Consider the following 19,565-nt stretch of genomic DNA (forward strand, 5'->3'; position numbering starts at 1 on the left):
CCAGAGCAACAAACACAATAATTTCGGCAAAAAAAATCCAAACACTAGATGGGCCGAGTAATTACATATGGAGATAGCCGAAGCAAAGCAGCTACAAGCTAAAGCCAACCTGATCAAGGCTCGAATGAGCGCAGCAATTAAGCAATCACACTTTTGACACTGGTCCCTAAACACATCACCAATCACCTTCCGCAGCACAGCGTGCCAAGCACCCTGTGCTGCCGAATGACAATCAGGTTAACGACAGCGTTAAATTCAATAGGCTAAAAGATGAAAAAAACAGTTGACTCAGTCGAAGATAGGATTCATCAAATGTATGAATCTAATGCGGGCTAGAGTTATAGCCGATTCCTCTCTCAAAGTCAATCGAGATTAGGAGCAAAGGGATTGGTTGGAGCCTTGATAGATTCAGCCCTGGAAGATTGATCATCGCCTTCTTCGATGTTCGAGACCTTCTGCTGCTGTTCTTTTGCTTCAGCGCTTTCGTTTGATTTCTTGATCTCCTCTATCCGCATGACAACATGCAGCATTGATGGCCGAGCCTCTGGTACTTGAGCAACACAGTCTATAGCAAGCTGCAGAAGCTGAACCATCTGTTCCTCAACATTCTGATGTCTCAGGAGCTCCATATCAAACACCTCTGAAGTCCACTCTGAGCGAACAACCGACTGCACCCACCTAGGCAGGTCAACACCCTCATCGTTGAGAGCAGCCTGACTGGGGGCCTTGCCAGTGAGCAGCTCAAGCAACAGAACACCAAAGCTGTAGACGTCTGCCTTCTGGGATACCCTCCGGGAATCCGTAACCTCAGGTGCACGGTATCCAGTGGTGCGAGATGGTGTAGATGATGGACCAACAAGAGTGGTAAGCCCATTGTCTGATACACGTGCTTGATATGATTTGTCCAGGAGGACATTAGATGACTTGATGTTGCCGTGGGAAGCCGTTGAGCTCGTTGAGTGGATGTACTCGATACCACGTGCTGCAGCTAGGGCAATGCTTGATCTTGTTTCCCAGTAAAGCTGTGTACGACCAGAACCTCTGTTCCCTGTTCAACCAAAAAAAAATCAGATGGTGTGAGACTGAGACCAAGACAGGGTCTTAACCACCTGCATCTTGATGGTCAACTGTCACAATTAAGATGACAATACATTAGACAATCAAGAAACATTTTAATAAATAAACTGCCATCCCACTAACTACAATGACTTCAAGGGACTGTTTTCTGTAATCAATCCAGAATATTCTACTAGCCAAGCAGGGAGCAAAGAAACTTAAAATGAAAAATTCAAAATGACTTTTCGGAAGCACAGAGAACCAACCAAGGATCACTAAGTAATGAATTGTTTTGAACTTTCTCAACTTAATAAACAATAAGAAACCAATGACGTAAAAGGGGGAGTTCGATCTGATTACAAATATTCTCAGAAAAAGTCTTTAGTGCAAACAAGCAAATGGGTGCAAATTAGTTAATGTTGTCCGTCTGATCCCCATTCGAAGGCTATGTTTGATCTCACCATCCCACCAATGGAAGGGTTGATTTGCAGAAAACCCCCATGCGGCTATGAAATATTGCAAAAAAACACCTCCACTAGTGAGATGGTCGGATCAACCATAGCCTTCGGGTGGGAATCGGACGGTCGACATTCACTGTTTGCACATTTTGCACTCATTTGTTAGCTTGCACCAAAAATTTCCCCATATTCTCATCACAGAGCATCTGCCCTCAAATTACCGAAGTTCATAGGTAAATCAGAGTCAAAACTGAATACAACTTCAATAACAATACCCAATAAATAATCACCCAGAATTCAAGCACTTTGGATGTCAACCAAATAAACAACACCTCCATCAAAACTGAATTTGACCTGGTCTCCTTAGACTAAGACAAAAATCTAGAGTCCACCACCACCACCCAAGAATAATGAAAAAAGGACAACAAATTTGTAACTAGTGTCATAATCAGGGTTCAGCTCGAAAATCGCGGTAACCGAGGTTACCGTTCCGCATCGATAAGAGAAACTGACCGGTTTTCGAATTTGAATTAAAAAAATTCAAAAAAATCTTTAAAAAATAGAGACAATTCTAAGACCTTCTGCGATTTTTTTTCCCAAAAATAATGTTGTTTGCATCATATTCCATAGGGATGAAGTTTGAAAAAAGAAAAGAAAAAAGTTAAAGCGTGCAGCTCATTTATTAACTTATGTTACGGAAAAGCTTAACATATAAACACATATTTTTCTTGTGTGGGAAGAATCTTAAGAGGATCTTTAAATTGGTTTCACTTCATCTAGAGTTTTATTAATTTCTCCATGATTTTTACAAAGTTCACAAGCATAAAGTGAATATGTTAAGAAACAACACTGGAATTAATTTTTTCATGTCTACTATTATTTTTCCTACATAAAGCATAGTATAAGTAAACTAATAAAATTGGTTTCACTAAGTTTGGAGGTGTGTTGGGTTAGTTATGAATTAATCAAGTTGCAACACATTTACACAATCCTGCATGTAACAATAACTATTTCATGAGTTCATGTATTTTTAAAAGAGATAGGATCATGTAAAAAAGACTAACAAAATTGGTTTCATGAATCTTGGATTAGCAAAGAGTAAACTATGCATTTAACTAGGTTTAGCAAATACATTTTCTCACAGAAAATATTCAACTTTTTTATGAGCATAAATATTTTTATCATGTAGATCATGTTACAAGAAAACCAACAAAATTTGTTTCACTTGATTTGAAGCTCAGATGAATTAGTTATTGATTTTACAAGGTTGAGTCATTTTTTGGTTTTTTTTTTTGTTGAACTTCACTAAAATTCGAAATCGCTAAAACTGAACGGTTACCGACGAATTCGAACGGTTACCAACAATTCGAAAAATGTGAAAAAACCGCTCGATAAATCGCTAAATGCGGTCGGTAACCGTAGCAAACCGACCGATTACCGTTCGGTTGATTCGGTCCGAATTCTCACTGAATTTCAAATTTGACCGAGTGAATTTTGAGTGAATTCTCGCCGAATTTTGCCCAGTTATCGCGATAACCACGATTTTCCGGTTACCGCTGGTGATCGGTTTCCGGGGTCCAAACGGTTTTGTGAACCTTGGTCACAATCAGATAAGATGCAGCAAGAACTTGAGAAGAAAAAAAGAACACAGATCTTACCGTGCAGGACTGCAGAAAGGCTGCCCATGGGCATGAAGTCGTATACAAGTAGCTTCTCATCTTTGCTGTAGTAGTAGGCGTGGAGCGGCACGATGAACTCGTGTTGAAGCTCACCAATCTCAGCAATGCGTTCACGGAACTCAGGCTCAGATAGAGTCACGTCCTTGAGCCGCTTCACCGCCACAGTCGCCCCAGACTCAAGCACTGCCTTGTATGTCGTCCCAAACGCTCCTTTTCCGAGCACCTCAGCCGACGCGCGCAGCAGGCCCTCCAGGTCGAACGGTGCCACGGCGGCCGCTGACCCAAAGAAAACCAGCTTCTTCCCGGACGTCGACTGACCAACAGAAGCATGTACGTGGCCTACGGTTGTCAACGGCGCTACGACCGCGCCACTGGTCATCTCGGGAGGTTTCCGGCCGCCGGCAACAGCGACCGGCGTCGGAGAAGGAGGCGGCATCTCCAGAGACCGCGTCTTGGTGCGTCCCGACCTGCGGCAGAGGCAGACGAGGAGGAAGAGGAGAAGCGCGGCTCCCAAGGCGGAGCCTATGGCGATTCCGGCAATGGCACCGCCAGAGAGCTTCTTGCTCTTATTACCACTTCCTCCCCCATTTCCACCTTCGCCGCCGCCGCCGCCGCCGCCACTGGGCACAGGTGTCGATGAGGTCGGCTGCCCCGCCGGAGCAGGGGATGGCGAGGCCTCACCAGGGCAAGGTCCCAAGGGCCCGCCGCACAAGTCCGTTCCCAGGAAAGACGAGCGTGGCATGGTCCGAAGCCCAGATGGGATGGATCCGTTTAACTGGTTGAACGAGACATTGAACTGCTGCAGCTGCGGCAGCTTCACATCCGGAATCTCGCCGGAAAAGCGATTATTCTCGAGGAGCAGGGCCCTGAGGCTCGTGAGGTTGCCAAGCGCCGCCGGGATGGGGCCCGAAAGGTCGTTCCCGCCGAGCGCGAGCCTGACGAGCCCCGGAAGCGCGAGAATCGCCTGCGGGAACTCGCCGGACAGCCGGTTCCCGTTGAGGAAGACGTTCCTGAGCGAGGCCGCGGAGGCGAGGTCGGCCGGGAGCTCGCCGGAGAGCGCGTTGAGGCGAAGGCTGAGTGTGTGGAGTGCCGTAAGGTTCCCGAGCGTCCCCGCGGGGACCTGCCCCGAAAGCGCCGCCCCGGGGAGCCGCAGCACAGCCACGCGGCCGCCTTCGCAGGTGACACCTGTCCACGAGCACGCACCTCCGAGGTCAGTGCCGTTCCACGCCAGGTGCCGCCCCACGGCATCCCGGAACGCCAGCAGCGCCCGCGCGTCGTCCGCGAGGTCGGCCCCCGCCCGCGCCGCCAGCGCCGCGAGCAGCAGGGGGAGCGCGAAATGGAGGAGGCGGGGCCGCCACGGCGGGGGCGGCGGCGACCGCATTGCGGCGGCGGCGGAGAGAGCCCGGGCCGTGGCGAGACGAGACGAGGCAGGCGGAGAAGGGTGGCGTTTTGGGGGGCGGAATGAGGCGAGGCTGCGTCTGTGTGTGTGGGCGGAGGTGGCGTGCGGGAAAAACCCTAGAAATTCCCGTGCGGGTTTCGTGGAATGGGGTTTGTGGGAGTTGGGGAATTTGTGGGGCGGGATTTATTCCGGGGGTTGTTGGGGGAGCGTTGGGGTTTGGTGGGACTGAGAGGGACGGGAATGCGACAGGCGGCGGAGGAGGGTTCTGGCCGTCTGGGTCGGAATGGGATTATGGGAATATTGATTTCCTTTCCTGGGAGGGGACGGGAGGGGATCCGATGGGGACGGGAGTGGGAATGGGAGCACGGTGGTGCGTGTGCGCTGCTGCACGGCAGGGGCGGTTAGGTTGGGTTCAGACTGCCTAGGGGACGGTGCCGCGGTGGTGCGTTGGATTCTGGCCGGGCTTTTGGAACAAACGAAACAGATGCGCGTTGTTGCGCGTGCTGGTGTGACTGACAGACAGGGCCCACGGGTGAGTAAGATAATCGACCGGTTTCATCTGCCAGGTTTTGCTGGTTTGGGAGTGCTACCTCTTTTTTAGCCGAGTGAGTAAAAAAACGACTTCTTGCAAAATGGTGGGCCCTAATGATGGTTAGATGATCATCACCCTTAGTTTCGTCAAGCACATGCTGCTGTACTTCGTTGGTACGAATGGATTATGGCACTTGGCACGCGCCTCCTAGAGCCGCAGATTTGTGTTGGTCTCAGCCCGTCAAGGTCCCATTCAATTCCTGACGTTTTGTAACAGTTGTATTTAACATTTCACATTACGTGTTTTGGCCTGCATATAGCACTTTAGCAAATCCGATGATTTATAGATCTTCTTTAACTTTTGTTTAACATATCTCTTATGGTATATATCTTTTAGTGACATTATCTTCTTCTTCACCGCTCCAACTACGTTCCCCACAAATCCCTCCCTAACCACTCATCCCCTCTTCTCTCTCCACCCCCACCACACACGCATTGTTGGCACTATTTATCGCCCACGACACCGATGTTGCCACTGCCGAACCATCTCCCACGTTAGTCATTGGTCTCCCTTTAAACCCAGTGGCCAACAGAACTCCAAAACCCCCTCTACTAACTTGTCAGAATAGCAGTCGACTAAGATACATCACAATTTGAGTCGCTTGAAGCATCTAAATACATAGAAGTAATAGTGGTCCTGTTGGCAGTTGGCTGCATTCAGTAGTAGAGCTAGGATTTTTCTGTTAGGTGTGCATTCTAAATTTTCATAAGACTGTCAATGTAATATACAAGTTTAAAGTTTACCAAAATATAACACAAATATATTAAAAAGGTCTCACAATTCATAAATTAAAAAAAAACTTTAATATTTTGAAAAATTATAATATAAATAGTTCAAATATGAGATAAGGTCTTACACAAATACAATTATTACACTACTACAATAAAGTGGCTTTATAGAAATTTCCCCCCGAATTAAACTAAACTTGGAAAATAAAAAGAGTAATTAGAAATAACTAAAAGAAATTTCATGAGAAAAATGTTTTTAGAGTGTTCCTTATGTTCCAAATAGCCCTCCATAATTTTTCAAGAATTAATTGAAGTATTTTGGTATTTCTTTAGCCTTGCTTTGATTTATGGAATTTATTGATCAATTGGAAAACATAATAGAAAAGGAAAAGAATAAAGAAAACTTAGAAAAAAAATTCGGACCAAAACTCTAATCTTTTCTGGGTTGAACTTAATTCTCTTTATCTTTTTCTCGTTCTTTTCCTTACTGTCTCATTTCTTTCTTGTGCCTCTTTTCTTTCTTTTTTATGCTTTCTTTTCTTCTCTAATGTATATACTATGAAAATTTTGGATAAAAATTTTGGTACTTCCAGAACGACGCGGACACCCACTAGCTCCGCCCATGGCTGCATTGGCATTTTCTCTGGGTAAAGATCATTTCAAGGCTCATTCTGGGACTTCCTTCTCCCGACTCCCGTAGTAACTTGTTTGCATTTGACGTTGTCTTGCTGAGAACTAATCAATCGTGTATCCTTTTTTTACACAGTAGAGAACTAATCAATCGTGTATCTTTTTTTTTTACACAGGAGAGAACTAATCAATCGTGTATCCTTTTTTTATACAGGAGAGAACTAATCGATCGTGTATCTTAATTGCCAGCGAGATGAAATTTCGTAAACACTTCTTTTAGCGAGTGCGAAAAGTTCGTAACGAAAAGGATGGGAGTGAAAAGCACCGACATAGGGCCCAGTTCCCGGTCATGCACTCCACAATGGGCCGCCCACTACAACGAAAAATTGGAAACAGCTCTAGTGCGAGGGAGTACTCTAATCTCCCGTTCCGGGCTTCCGGCACCTGCGAACCAAAGCCTTCGTGCCGTCCACCCGGCGCCGTTCTGCCGCGGGGACCAACGTGCGCGGTCCAAGCAGGACGCCCGGCGCGCGCCTCGTTCCGCGACACGCCCCCTCGCGCGGGCTCCTCGTGCGGACTGCGGGGAGGCTAATCAATTGGCGGTGTCGTGCTGAGTTCTGAAGTGAAATTTGAGTTGAGATTATGATTATGAATAGATGAAAAATTATATGATAAATAAGAAAATAAATAGATAGTTGAATATCATATGAGTGAAATGAACAACGAGATATGTCATATGTATAAATGTAGAGGTGTATATAAAGTTGTAAGGTCATCTTCAGCAGATACTTTAAAAATTTATCATTTATAACACTATTACAACATCTTATATTTTTTGCTATCTCCAACAGCTACTTTATTTTCTACCTTACTTTATTCTCCTTCTCTTTCAAACCCACGTACATACTCTATAAACAGTATTACGGCATCCCCTATCTATCCGCAATTTTACAGCCACAACACGTCATCCGTATCACTGTACCGATAGATAAAGGCTCCACTGGAACCGGTTTGTGAGTGAGCTCGAGAGGCAAATCAGCGTGAAAAGGGATACTGACAAGAAATGCGGTCTCTACTGGAGCTACCCTAAGATCATTTACAGTCGATACTTTAAAAATTCATCTCCTATAACACTATTACATCATCCTTAATATTATTACAGTATCTCCTATTTTTCTTATATTCAACAACTACCCTATTTACTACTTTTTTTTACTTTATTTATCTCTTCAAACCCACGTACATACTTACAAATATTATTACCTATCCACAATTTTACAGCTAAGGTACAACCCACAATCCATATCAATGTACCGACAGATACAGACTCCGCTGGAGCCTCCTTGTGGGTTATCTCGACGGCAAATCAGAGTGAACAGAAATACTGACGGGTAATGCGGTCTGCACTGGAGCTGCCCTGATCCGAACAGGCGGCGTCTGGGTGCCTGCTCAATTCCAAAAGTTTAATGGCGGCGCGTCGCTACTACGTCTTTGCAGCCGCCGGTCCGGTCCAACCCGGTGACGGACGACCTTTTTCTGGGTTGCCTACCGGGAATGTTTCGTGCACTTTGCTCCGTGTCTGGATAGTTCTTGTGCTCGCCGCTTGGTTGGTGCGACAGAAGGATACCAGTGCACAGAGTTTGTAGTCGTGTTTCATTAGTCGGCATGCCACGTACCAAGGGCCTCGTGCCGTGAGGCCCCGGCCGGCCGGTGCATCCCGGCTGCCAGGCACGACCTGCGCGCCTTCGCGTGCCGACTTGTTACGGCGAGCTGCGCCAAAATGCGCGGTTGCGACCGTACGCAGACGACAGCGACGCTGCGTCCTTCGTGCACGGGTAAAGGGCAACAGGGCTCGTACGGGGTGGTACCCGAGGTCCGGCTATTGGATGTCGGTCTGCTTTCTTGGACTTGGCAGAGTAAAACTGGAGCCGTGCCATGAAGTAGTGGTGCAGGATGCAATAAGGGCGTGTTTGGATATCCTGCTGAGCGCGTGCATGCACCAGCAGATGCAGAGCGGAGCAGAATGCGCGTGTTTGGTTGGCGTTCCTGACTGCACCCGCTCGTGCAGCTGCATCCGCCCAGCCAGGCTCGGGGAAACGTCGGAATCGGCCGTTTCCGTCGGGCCTGGCTGGGGAGATGCAAAAATACTGTGCGTACGATTTTTTTTATTTAACTTTCGATTTTATTTAGAGGTCCAAAAATTCTAAACATTTTCGTGAGTAAACTAGAGCTCATTAGCAACCCATTTTAATTAATTTAATCCAAAAAATCTAAGTTAATATTTAATTAAAATTCTTCAAAAATCATTAAAAATTGACTAATATTCTTATCCTGTGATGTATTAATTTATAAAAATATTTCCAACCCTAAGTTATTTGGTAAAAAAGTGAGTTTCTTTGTAATGCAACGTATACTCACGCGGGCAACCAAACACAATCTTTTCTCAGCCAGACTCAGCACATGCAGCCAACCAAACAGACCCTCATGCATCAACTCAGCCTGACTCAACTCAGCCTGCATGACTCGTACGAAACAGGCTGAAGACATTCGGGCAACCAAACACACCCTAATTGATTTGTCGAGCCGCCGAGGCTAAGGTGGAGAAGTGAAAATCCTTATCAAGTTAGTATCATTGTTTTAACGGGTGTTTGGTTTAAAAAATGGGACGTCCGTGAACTATTCGATACTTACTCTGGGTCTAACATTTATGTCTTTCTTGAAAAATATAGTAGCTATGCCAATATCAACTCATTTCACATGACCACTAATTTAATATAAAAGCGAGAAATTGTGTTATCCCATATAACGTCATGGGATGGATAATCTCATCTACGGTGAACTAAATCCTTAAACTAAACATTTCTTAAAACATCGAATGTAGTATTGCTCTTGTGTGTAAATAGGTGGTGGGCACTAGAAATTTGGTGCCCCATAAAGGAAATCACGCAATAAGGCCATCTTCAACGAATCGTGTATTGAGCACAACAGTACATTTGCCAATCGATCTTAGTCCGTATCGCTGCTCCAACAGGTGCTCTATTTGCTTGGATGCCGGATGCCTTTTTCTTGACAGTGCAGAGGCAAATTTGCAAAAAAAATTGGATCCTGTAATATTATTCACAGAGTATGTTTGTGGATCCGAGGAGAGAATGAGAGTGATAGAAAGTAGAAAATAAAATAACTGCTGGAGATTAAAAAAATAGAGGATACTGTAATAATGTTATAGGAAATATATTTTTAAATATTTATTAGAGATGGTCTAACAAGAGAGTTTGACAAACACCCGACAAAAGATCACCGCTGCTGAGCCTCGGTGGGTGGAGTGCACCATTCCCCGAGGTGATTCCCTGTTGAATGTGCATTATATTCCCTCTAGCAGTATGTTTCATAATCGTCCTAGATTTCATCCAAATTTCTATGTATTCGGGTTTGGTGCTGCAGCTTGGTTAGGGTGCTGCAGCTTGGTTAGGCAAGCACCATATGTACATTGTTCAACTCGTGATCCGAAACCTGAAGCCTGAAGTAAAGCACCACTTGTTCATTCTCCATTTTTTCTTAATTGAGTCATCACCTGTTTCTAGATATGTTAGAAATGTGAATTGATCATAGCTCAACTGTATCGGAGGATTGAGTAAGGAGACGTCCTAACTAACGGGTCTCATAAGGGGTATGACGACCGACGAGGGATATTCTCTGAACCCTGACCCATCACGCGACCAGATTAAAGCTCGCTCGACCAGCGCGAAGCTTACACGACTAGCCTCCTTACGATATATTGTGATTCCGCGACCAACCATTGCTAGTCGTAGGACGTCTATACCTAATATATCGAATCGTATTTATCGATTTCTATTCAAATGTCTTTCTTCCTTAGACATCTTCCTTTAGCAAATAAAGTTATGATTAGCGTAGATAGGCAGTGCCACGTCTCATAGCATTAAATGCTACATAGTGGAGTTTGCAGACCGACTTGGCGTCGTGCGACAAATAAGACAGGATCTGCATAATGATTAGTCAAGTGAATGAGGTCGCAAGCGGGCTCACGGAGGGTTGGAACGAAACGACTTGGCAGATAAGCTTGCAGCTCATGACGAGGGGACAAATGGGGCTACCGAGGTAAAATAAAAGTAGAGGCGTCCATGGGGATTGGATTTGCTCCGTAGTACCACCGGCGCAAGCTGTATCGCATGCGCCCTGCGTGGTGATGGCATGAGAAAAAAATATCTAGCTAGATATAGATCTACGGAAAGGGATCTACCTGTAAGTTCTCTTTCTCTGAGGAGAACGGGTCTAGAATTGGAAGAGGATCTTATCTGTAATAAGTTTAAAAACACTCATAACAAAATACATAGAATATAGGCTTGTTATCCTTCGAGAGGCTTGAACCTCGATAACCCTGATGTTCTTGAGTTTTAGCAGATACACACCCGTTCAAGATGTTGATCACGCGTCCGTCGACGATATATCCCAGAATTATTATCAATGACTAACCCTCGACAAGCTACCCATCCGAATTCGAGTTCTAGACTTAGTACAAATATTCACATTTATAAAATGACTATATATATATATATATATATATATATATATATATATATATATATCTTTAACATATTAATGTCTTGTCGGTATGGAAGCCATAAATGGTATTTCCTCTTCATTGAAAAAACAGATATGCTGGAAATGGGCTCTTCGTGATCTGATAGGTATACTCTTCGGTCTTCCCCGTGATAATCTTGTTCGTTTATTAAAAAACCTCATCACTCTTCACCGATGGCTTCTTCATTAGGCTGCCCATGTTTCATGAGCCTGTAGTAGCTTTGGGCCTCCCATTTGGTGGACCAGGCCTACGTAAAGCAGTCTCTGGTTCGGCGACTAAGGGCCACCGGCCTGCTTCCTACCGGGACCGAAAGGCGGGGAGAATCACGTCAGACCGCGAGTTTTTTTTATATTTTTTATTAAAATTTTAAATAAATAGATTCCTCGTTGGAGAATTTGTAAAACTAGACGCCTGCAACTCTCTCAGTGGGCTGCAGCCCTCTGAGAGGGCGGTTAAAGGACCTAACCGCCCCCAAGGGGCAGGTACAGCCTGCCCGCCCGAGCCGGTCCCTTACCGGGTAGAGGTCCTTACCGCCCTCTCAGGGGCCTCCCCGCCCGCCGCGCTGCGTTGCCCTTCCGGCCGCTCTCTCCTATAAAAAGGCCGAAAAATAGGCCAAAAATTCATTAAAATCCGGAAAAAGAAAAAGTTAAGAAGATGGAGGAGAAGAGAGGAGAGGAGAGGGGAGGAAGAGAGGTCGGCGAAGCCCTGCCGCATTTGGGCCGCGGATTTGAAGAATAATTTCGGGTAAGTCTTTTTTTTCCTTTTTATTGTTGTTAATTAGTGCAGTAATAGTATATGATATAGGTTTTAGGCATGTATGACTTAGGGTTTAGAAAATTGTCAAATTTATTTAAAAAATGGTACGATAGCAGTGCAATGTAGAATATTATTTTTAGTATATTATTTTTACTATATTGGGGTTGTACCTGTGGACGTAGGAGGTAGCAGTATATGATAATTTGCGAACCTAGGATAGCATTTAGAAATTATTTTATCCAATAATTAGAAATATAGTTTGTTGTCTTAACATTGGTTATGTTTGCGGGTGTTTCCAAGGATGACAGATAAATAAATTTTTCAGATATATTATGGTGATGGTGAAATTAGGTACGGTCCTAACGGTGTAGATCTGTCTGGACCAGGTTTCCAGTACTCCCCTTCGGACATAGCCTACGCAGGACGAGGCCTCGACACTGGTGGTCCCTACTGAGCCTATCAGACACGTCGGTCCACCCGACCCCCTCACCTACTCCAGGGGTCACGTGAAGCTTAACCAGCGGCATCGGCATCAGGACCACGATGGGGCGCACGGGCGATGGCAACGAGGGAGGCAGCAGTAGATTTTTACATTTTATGTAACTTACATATGCATATTCGCTTCGTGGTGTACTCCTATGGATTCAGACACGTTTACTTTGTATGGTCGACTTAGCATTTAACTATGATCAATGAAGAAGTGACCACACTACTAAACTTTAGTCATGACTTGACAACACATGCCTCCTTACGCAGGCTTTAAACAAGACATGACAACACTACTGTCGGAGGGTTAACTTCTGTCGCAGGGATCCTAAGGGACCCCTTTTTAGAGATTCGGCCGGGGGGATGATCCTGAATATGTTCGCCGGAGAAATAAATAGGTATGAATGCGATGGCCGGTGGGGTGGAATGATCTAGTGCGGAACGGAGTAAATGCGCTGATGTTTAGACAGGTTCGGGCCGCACGGAGGCGTAACACCCTACTCTTGTATGGATACTATAAATGCCCTGAGAATGTCCCTCAAGGATGTTGCTAGTTACAAGAATGTTTCTCTATCTTGGAGCCAGGGGCTCCTTGTTCTTCGGTCTGCGTATATCTGCTGGCTTTGGGTGCTCTCGATCTTCTCTTCTCTTCGCTACCTCGAAAAACTTCTGTCTTTGAAACTTCTTCCTTTGTCCGCGCTGCCGGCTGCTTTAAATACCCACCGGCAGTAGCGTGCCCCGAACAGAAGGGGGGCACGAGTTCCAAGACACCATAAATGAAAAGGGCGTCATCATAGCCTCTGTGCGAAGTGACCGGGGGTGGAAAATGCGTCTCACACCCGGTCATCCGTCACCATAAATGAACTGGCAACGGGCACCGTGGAGAAGGCCCACCGGGCAGCCGCAGAGCTGCCTGGTGTGCCCGTCCTGTCTTGTTCTCCTGCCACAGCAGCGCGGCAGACGGAACGCCTCGGCCCTTACGACGTTATCCTGAGACGGGCCGGATGGCACGGGATGGGACCCTTGCATTTAATGACCCCACACCCTTCTGCCGGAATATGGCAGGAACTGACACCGAGCGTGGCGGGAGCAGTTGGAGGTGACAGGCCACGCGCGCTCTTTAAATGCGACCTCGGGCCTTTGACTGGTTGACATCTCATCAGTGGGCCCCTCGGGGGCCACTGTCAAGGGGCTATCTGAGTCGTTGGGGAACCGAGTGCTCGGGGGTTACTGTTCACCTCCCCGAGCACTCTCTCCTAAGAATGCCCTTTCCTGATCCTCGGGGAACCGAGTGCTCGGGGGTACTGTTCACCTCCCCAAGCACTCTCTCCCGGGCACGCTTGTACGGATCCTCGGGGGACCGAGTGCTCAGGGGCTGCTGCATGCAGCCCCGAGCACTCTCTCCTGGAACTTTCTTCAGTGGGTCCTCGGGATACATTTCTCCCGGTACTTAGTTTTCCTGATCGTCGGGGGACTCAGGTGCTCGGGGGCCACCATATACCTTCCCGAGCACTTTCTTTCCGGTACTTAGACTTCGCAGATCATTGGGGAACTTGGGTGCTCGAGGACCACTGACTGTGGCCCCGAGCGCCCTCTATCGGAACTTAATCTTCTTTACCTCGCGGAGGAAACTCCACGGAATGGCGCCACCTGGCGGATTGCTGGCCTGGTCTCGGGATTCGGGGACCCCTGATTCCCGATTCACCGACAACTACCCAGGTTTTTCTAAACAATAAATGACAACATGGGTACCAATAAATAAGGTCATCTAACCACCCTCTCAGAGAGCTGCAGCCCCCCTAAGAAGGCTGTATGTGCCTAGTTTTGCAAATTCTCCTGCAAAAAATCTATTTATTTAATTTTTTAATAAAAAATAAAAAAAACTCTCAGACGGCCACCTTTGGCAGTGCTCCGCTCCAGCCTCCAGTCGACCGACCAGGCCAGCACCCAGCCTGACGGCCTCCATTCTACCATGCTCCACGTCCACGTGATCGCGACCCTCAAACATCCGGCTCCATCGGCTCCCGACGAGCACGGGAACACGTGGTGTCGGTGCCTGCCGAAGCAGTGCGTGGGTCACCGTCGAATCAGATGTTGCGATGATGCGACGCCCAGGTCATCAGCAGCGGCGGAAGAGCTCTCCCTCTTCCTTCTCTCTTTTCTTCTTTCCCTTGCTCATCCATGATAAAAAATATTGAATGGACTCAGGCAGCTCCATTGGCTTCGAAGCGGTATGCCCCCGACCCCCTATCCGCCCCTGGTCATCAGCTAATCAGACGCCACATCTACGTGTGCTTCGGAAAACAAGCAGGTATCTGCAAAACAGTGTTCGCGACCGCAATCGGAATTCTTCTTCTTTTACATCATCGCGTACTCTGATTTCTACCTCATTCGATGGCACCTTGCTATTGGTTTATTAATAAAATGGGATGCATAGCTACGTGCTTTTGCACTAGAAGAAAAGGCGATGTTTCGCAAATCGTCAGGGGTGTGGGTCGTTAGTATTTTTCGCAGTTCATCGCCATGCTGCTTTTGCCTTTTGCGTTTGCCCATTTCTTGCCTGCTGAAAACGCAAGCAGCAAAGCACGGCTAGGTGCAACTTGGTCTCACAAGGAGAGAACCTCGCTTCCTTTCGTTGGAAGGGTAGGCCACAACGCAAAGTACAAGCCATTTAGGCTTTTGTTCATTATGCTTCACAGAGGTTTATACAACCTTGGTTCAAAAGTATTTAGAGCTAGGCAGGGATCAAAGACCCTATATCTAAAAAAAAGTACTTAGAGCTGGCGAGGATTCGCTTTTCTAGCCAGATTAATCTTTCGTCATGGTAACAATATAATTTACTTAAGAAAAATAACTATATAATCCTATTAGTATGTATATATATCGCGTTGAAGATTTCATCTTATTACATCCCATGTACTTATTTTACCTACAGTAACTCCAAAGATTATATCTGCGAGGAATCGTTCAAATTCTATTCGAATTAATCATTAGAGCAATCAATTAATAAGATGAGAGCTAGCATACGATCTGTGCCTGACGTGCCACGTGCTAACCCACATCTTATAATATCAATCGCAACCATCAATAATTAACACGAATCTAATCCCGGTAGTCTCGGTATGAGTTTTATGTCTAAGATCAGAACACACATCTTTACAACAAGTTTTATCACATTAAGGCATAATAAAGAGCGAGTAATGTAAATATATTACAAGCCTTTAGATCGTTACAAATTCAACAATTTAAATATCAATGAACGCTAGGGAAACAATATACAACAGTTTCAACTCCTAACATGGTAGAGTTACTACACAACGGAATTAACGTCTATAGATATCAAAAGAGATGTCATCATTTGCCTTAAGACACCACTGTGTCACCACGAGTAGCCCACCACTACTCTTGTCTGTCACCGACATTAGTGGGTATAAAGTAACCGTATGCTATCTCATCCTCACCTACAAAACTCAACAAAAACAAGGTGAGTATGAAGGTACTTATAAAACTTATTTTATAATAAGTACATATAATAACCCGACTCTAAGGATCGTGCATTTGGAGATATATAGCAAGAATTTGGCTACAAAGTTAAATAAATTTATATGCAAAAGCATTTGCCGACTCAAGAGTGTGAGCATCTACATCACTTAACAATTGTAACCTCCTATCTTGAGATCTTAAATACAACCATAACTGTCACTTGAACAAACTTATCTCGACATATACCATCACTAACTACTTCTCAACATACCATAAACAACACAACATCGGAACTCTACGATTGATGTGGATGAGCATAAGTATGCTTATAACCAAGAGCGTGATAATTCAAATTGATCTTACACACTGCAGGGGTGCAGCTTTACCCACACTATTCAGGTTCATCCTCTTAGCACCCAAGACAACATTTTTCATATCCGAAACTACCCATTTGTGTTTGCCCCTATGGCACCAGGATTATTGCGAGCGTATCCCGAACACCTCCGACTTCCAGTCACCTTTCTTCTCCTCATTATTTTTCTCTTACGCATCATAGGGCCATAAGTCAAGTGTGTAGCACGGCATATGGCAATCGGCTCATTCACATATTTATTGAATATGTGGAAGTATTGAAAGTGCTTATGCCAACGGTAAACAACAGTTGATACTTAATTGATGCAAGCGATCTATGGCATCTGGGTTGCTCTCCTGATCTACCCCTAACATCACCCACATCTTGTCTCATCCTCACTAACTCTTCATCCCAACATCATTTACATTGTGAAATACCTTTAAGCCCCGAATCTCGCGAACGATGGGCATATCACCGCTCGACTTCTACCGATGACCTATGTATTGCTAAGCATATCAGATAAAATTATATCCAGGTTACAAAGATAGGCAATCGTTAATAATCAAATGTAGGAACGCATGTATCAACATATGTTCTACCCACAAATCCTGACATTAACTCCTAAACATGCACAACATACATAAAATATTAATTTACCAAATTAGAAACCACAATATCCAAAGTAAAGGTGAAGTATGCTTAAATCTTTGTCTTGTTTCTCTGGCGCTTCGGTCACGTACATCTTCGGGTCGGTATCGACCTCGACCGCTTAAACCGTCAACGCGTAACTCTCAAGCATTCGGACAAAACTGAATTCATTACCCCTTGTAATGTGGCTGGGTCCCCAGTTAGTCCATAAGGCATGACTTTGTATTCAAAGTGGCCATTGTGTGTTTGAAAAGTAGTCTTGGATTCTTCATCTTGAGCCATTCTTATCTGATGATATCCAGATCTCAGATCTAAAGAGGTGAACGAGCAGGCTCCATGCAATTCATCTAGAAATTCATGTATCATTGGAAGAGGATATTTATTCTTGATGGTCAATGCATTCAATATTCTATAATCTACACACATTCTCCATTCTCCTGTCTTATTTTTGATCAGCAATACTGGTGAAGCAAAAGGATTGGAGCTCACTTATATCATCCCATTTTGCAGTAATTCCTTTACTTGCTTCTCAATCTCATCTTTTTGTGTTGGACTGTATTTGTAAGGCCTAAGCCTAAAAGGTTGAGCCTCTTGCATGAGAGGTATGGTGTGATAACTGGTTCAGCTTGGTGGTAATCCCTTTGGTTCCTGAAAAAGTTATGAAAACTACTGAATGAGTTGTTGGATTTTAGTAGGAAGATCTGCTGAAACTAGACTATGTGAGTTTACTATCTGGAGTTGAACCACATGTAAGAGACCATCAGTTTTTTTGCATAGCTTCCAATTGAAACTCACTGATAGGAGCTTCTAACTTGACTCCAGTTTGTATTCCTTGAAGTTTCACTGTCACACCCTTATGCTTAAAAGTCATCCACTTATACATCCAGTGTATTTTCATGGGACTATGAGCTTCTAACCAATTCATACCCAAAATAATGTCATAACAGTTAAGGTGTAAAATCTTGAATTGGTTGCAAAATATATGGCCCTAGATGCCCCAATTTTGGTCTGGTAGCTCATGTGTGCACAAGAGAAGGCCCCTAGTTGCCACTTTTACCTTCATGGGTTTATCCAATGCCTTCCATCATGGTATCTCAATGGCCAATCTCACTTATAAAACAGTGAGAACTACCTGAATCAACTAACATGATAACATCACACTTTGCTATATAACGTTGCATCCTCACTGTTTTAATCCTTCAGTACCATCCATGGCTTGCTGTGATATTGCCATTAAGTCCTCTTCTGGCATAGATTCCACTTCACTTGATGTTTGTTTTGGACTTCTGGTCCCTTCATCATACAATTGCCAAATTTCTTCTACCACATCCAGTGATACTATGGATGCACATTTATGATTAGTTCCTCACTTCTCACCACATTTGAAACATAACCCTTTTACTCTACGGTAGGATCTCAATGCCGATAGCCTATCTTCACTGCCAGCAGTTCTTGTAACCACCCCAGATCCTTGATACTTTTTGTCATCAGAAGGACCATTACTAGCATTGTTCGTAAGAGAATAAGATGCTATGTTCATAGATGATCTAAGTGTATCCTTGAAAATAGGAGATATTTCTTGCATTCTACCATCCTTCCTGGGAGAGTCCTACCACACTTCCTCCTGCAAAAGTGCCAATGAGCCAGCAGTATCGAGATCCATGGGTCTATTACTAACACTACTGCTTTAATATCCTCTCTTAAATCATCAATAAATCGATTAGTGATGACATATTTACTAATGGTGGAGTCATGCGCCAATAATTGATGTATCAACTCATCAAACCTTTGTATGTAGTCCGCTGTAGTGCTAGTTTGATGGATGTGAAAAAATTGAATCAATTGATTGTCTTTATCTCTTTAAAATCTACCAACTATTGCCAAGCATAACTCTATCCAACTACAGTGAGACACCTTAGGCTCGGTGTATTGCAACCAAAAGGCTGCAGATCCCATGAAGTGTAGTGTGCATGTTTTAACCCAAAGATTAAGTGGTATCTCATATACTTCAAAGAATGTTTCAGAATGCTTAATCTACATTTTAGGGTTAGTTCCATCAAATTGCAGAAAATTCAGTTGAGGAAGAGTCGTTTCTAGATTAGAATTGATGCTCATGGCACTCTGATTTGGGGATTCTCCTAATTTGAACGGGATGGAGGGGTACTGCGAAGAATTGATCGCACCTGTGACCGGAAGTGGTGTCAGAGTGGCATGCACCCTAAAACAAAACCCGCGGTGTTGTAGTGCAGAGCGGTGGCCGATTGGCCCGAACGCCGCCTTAGACGAGGAAGCCCCCAGGTGAGCGGTGGCCAGCGCTCCAGTTGGATTCATTGCCTCCGCTTCCGAAGCCCGGACAAACGAAGTCTTGGCTGTCACTTTACCGTCAGATCCAGGCATAGAATGGAGTTGTTCCACTTGCACATGAAGATCGGTGAAACTCTCCTGTAGATCCAGCAGATTGATCTCAACCTGTGGCTTTCATAGCTTGAAATCTCCCTTGGTGACCTTCAATTCCTCCATCGCCGCTCTCATTTCTGAGAACCACTATTGATTATGCACATGTTGATCCTTCAGCATGGCGATCAACTCCGCGCAATGCTCGTCGGTCTTCATCTTGATCTGGAGTCAGGTCTCGTGGTGGCGATGCGTCAGGATCGATGCTCTGCTACCAAATGTTACCGAACTTGAGAAACCGAGG

General features: G+C 45.0%; 1 protein-coding gene across 1 annotated transcript; it reads right to left on the minus strand.

Annotated features, from left to right (window-relative positions):
* Nucleotides 1-49: 49 nt before the first annotated feature.
* LOC133913153 (probable inactive receptor kinase RLK902) lies at nucleotides 50-4,825 on the minus strand. Its single transcript, XM_062356217.1, has 2 exons — nucleotides 3,173-4,825; nucleotides 50-1,048 (listed from the first exon to the last, which is right to left on the minus strand). Exons 1-2 carry the CDS (start codon nucleotides 4,572-4,574, stop codon nucleotides 363-365), a joined length of 2,088 nt encoding a protein of 695 aa, XP_062212201.1. The 5' UTR covers nucleotides 4,575-4,825; the 3' UTR covers nucleotides 50-362.
* Nucleotides 4,826-19,565: the final 14,740 nt, after the last annotated feature.

The sequence above is a fragment of the Phragmites australis genome, chromosome 3, assembly GCF_958298935.1.
Source record: "Phragmites australis chromosome 3, lpPhrAust1.1, whole genome shotgun sequence".
Lineage (NCBI taxonomy): Eukaryota > Viridiplantae > Streptophyta > Magnoliopsida > Poales > Poaceae > Phragmites > Phragmites australis.

Bases quoted from the DNA above. Each gene is read 5' to 3' on its own strand.
- LOC133913153 (XM_062356217.1), bottom strand. From the start codon at position 4,574: ATGCGGTCGCCGCCGCCCCCGCCGTGGCGGCCCCGCCTCCTCCATTTC. The intron at 1,049-3,172 runs GTAAGATCTGTG...TTGGTTGAACAG, and splicing joins CCTTTCTGCAGTCCTGCACG to GGAACAGAGGTTCTGGTCGT.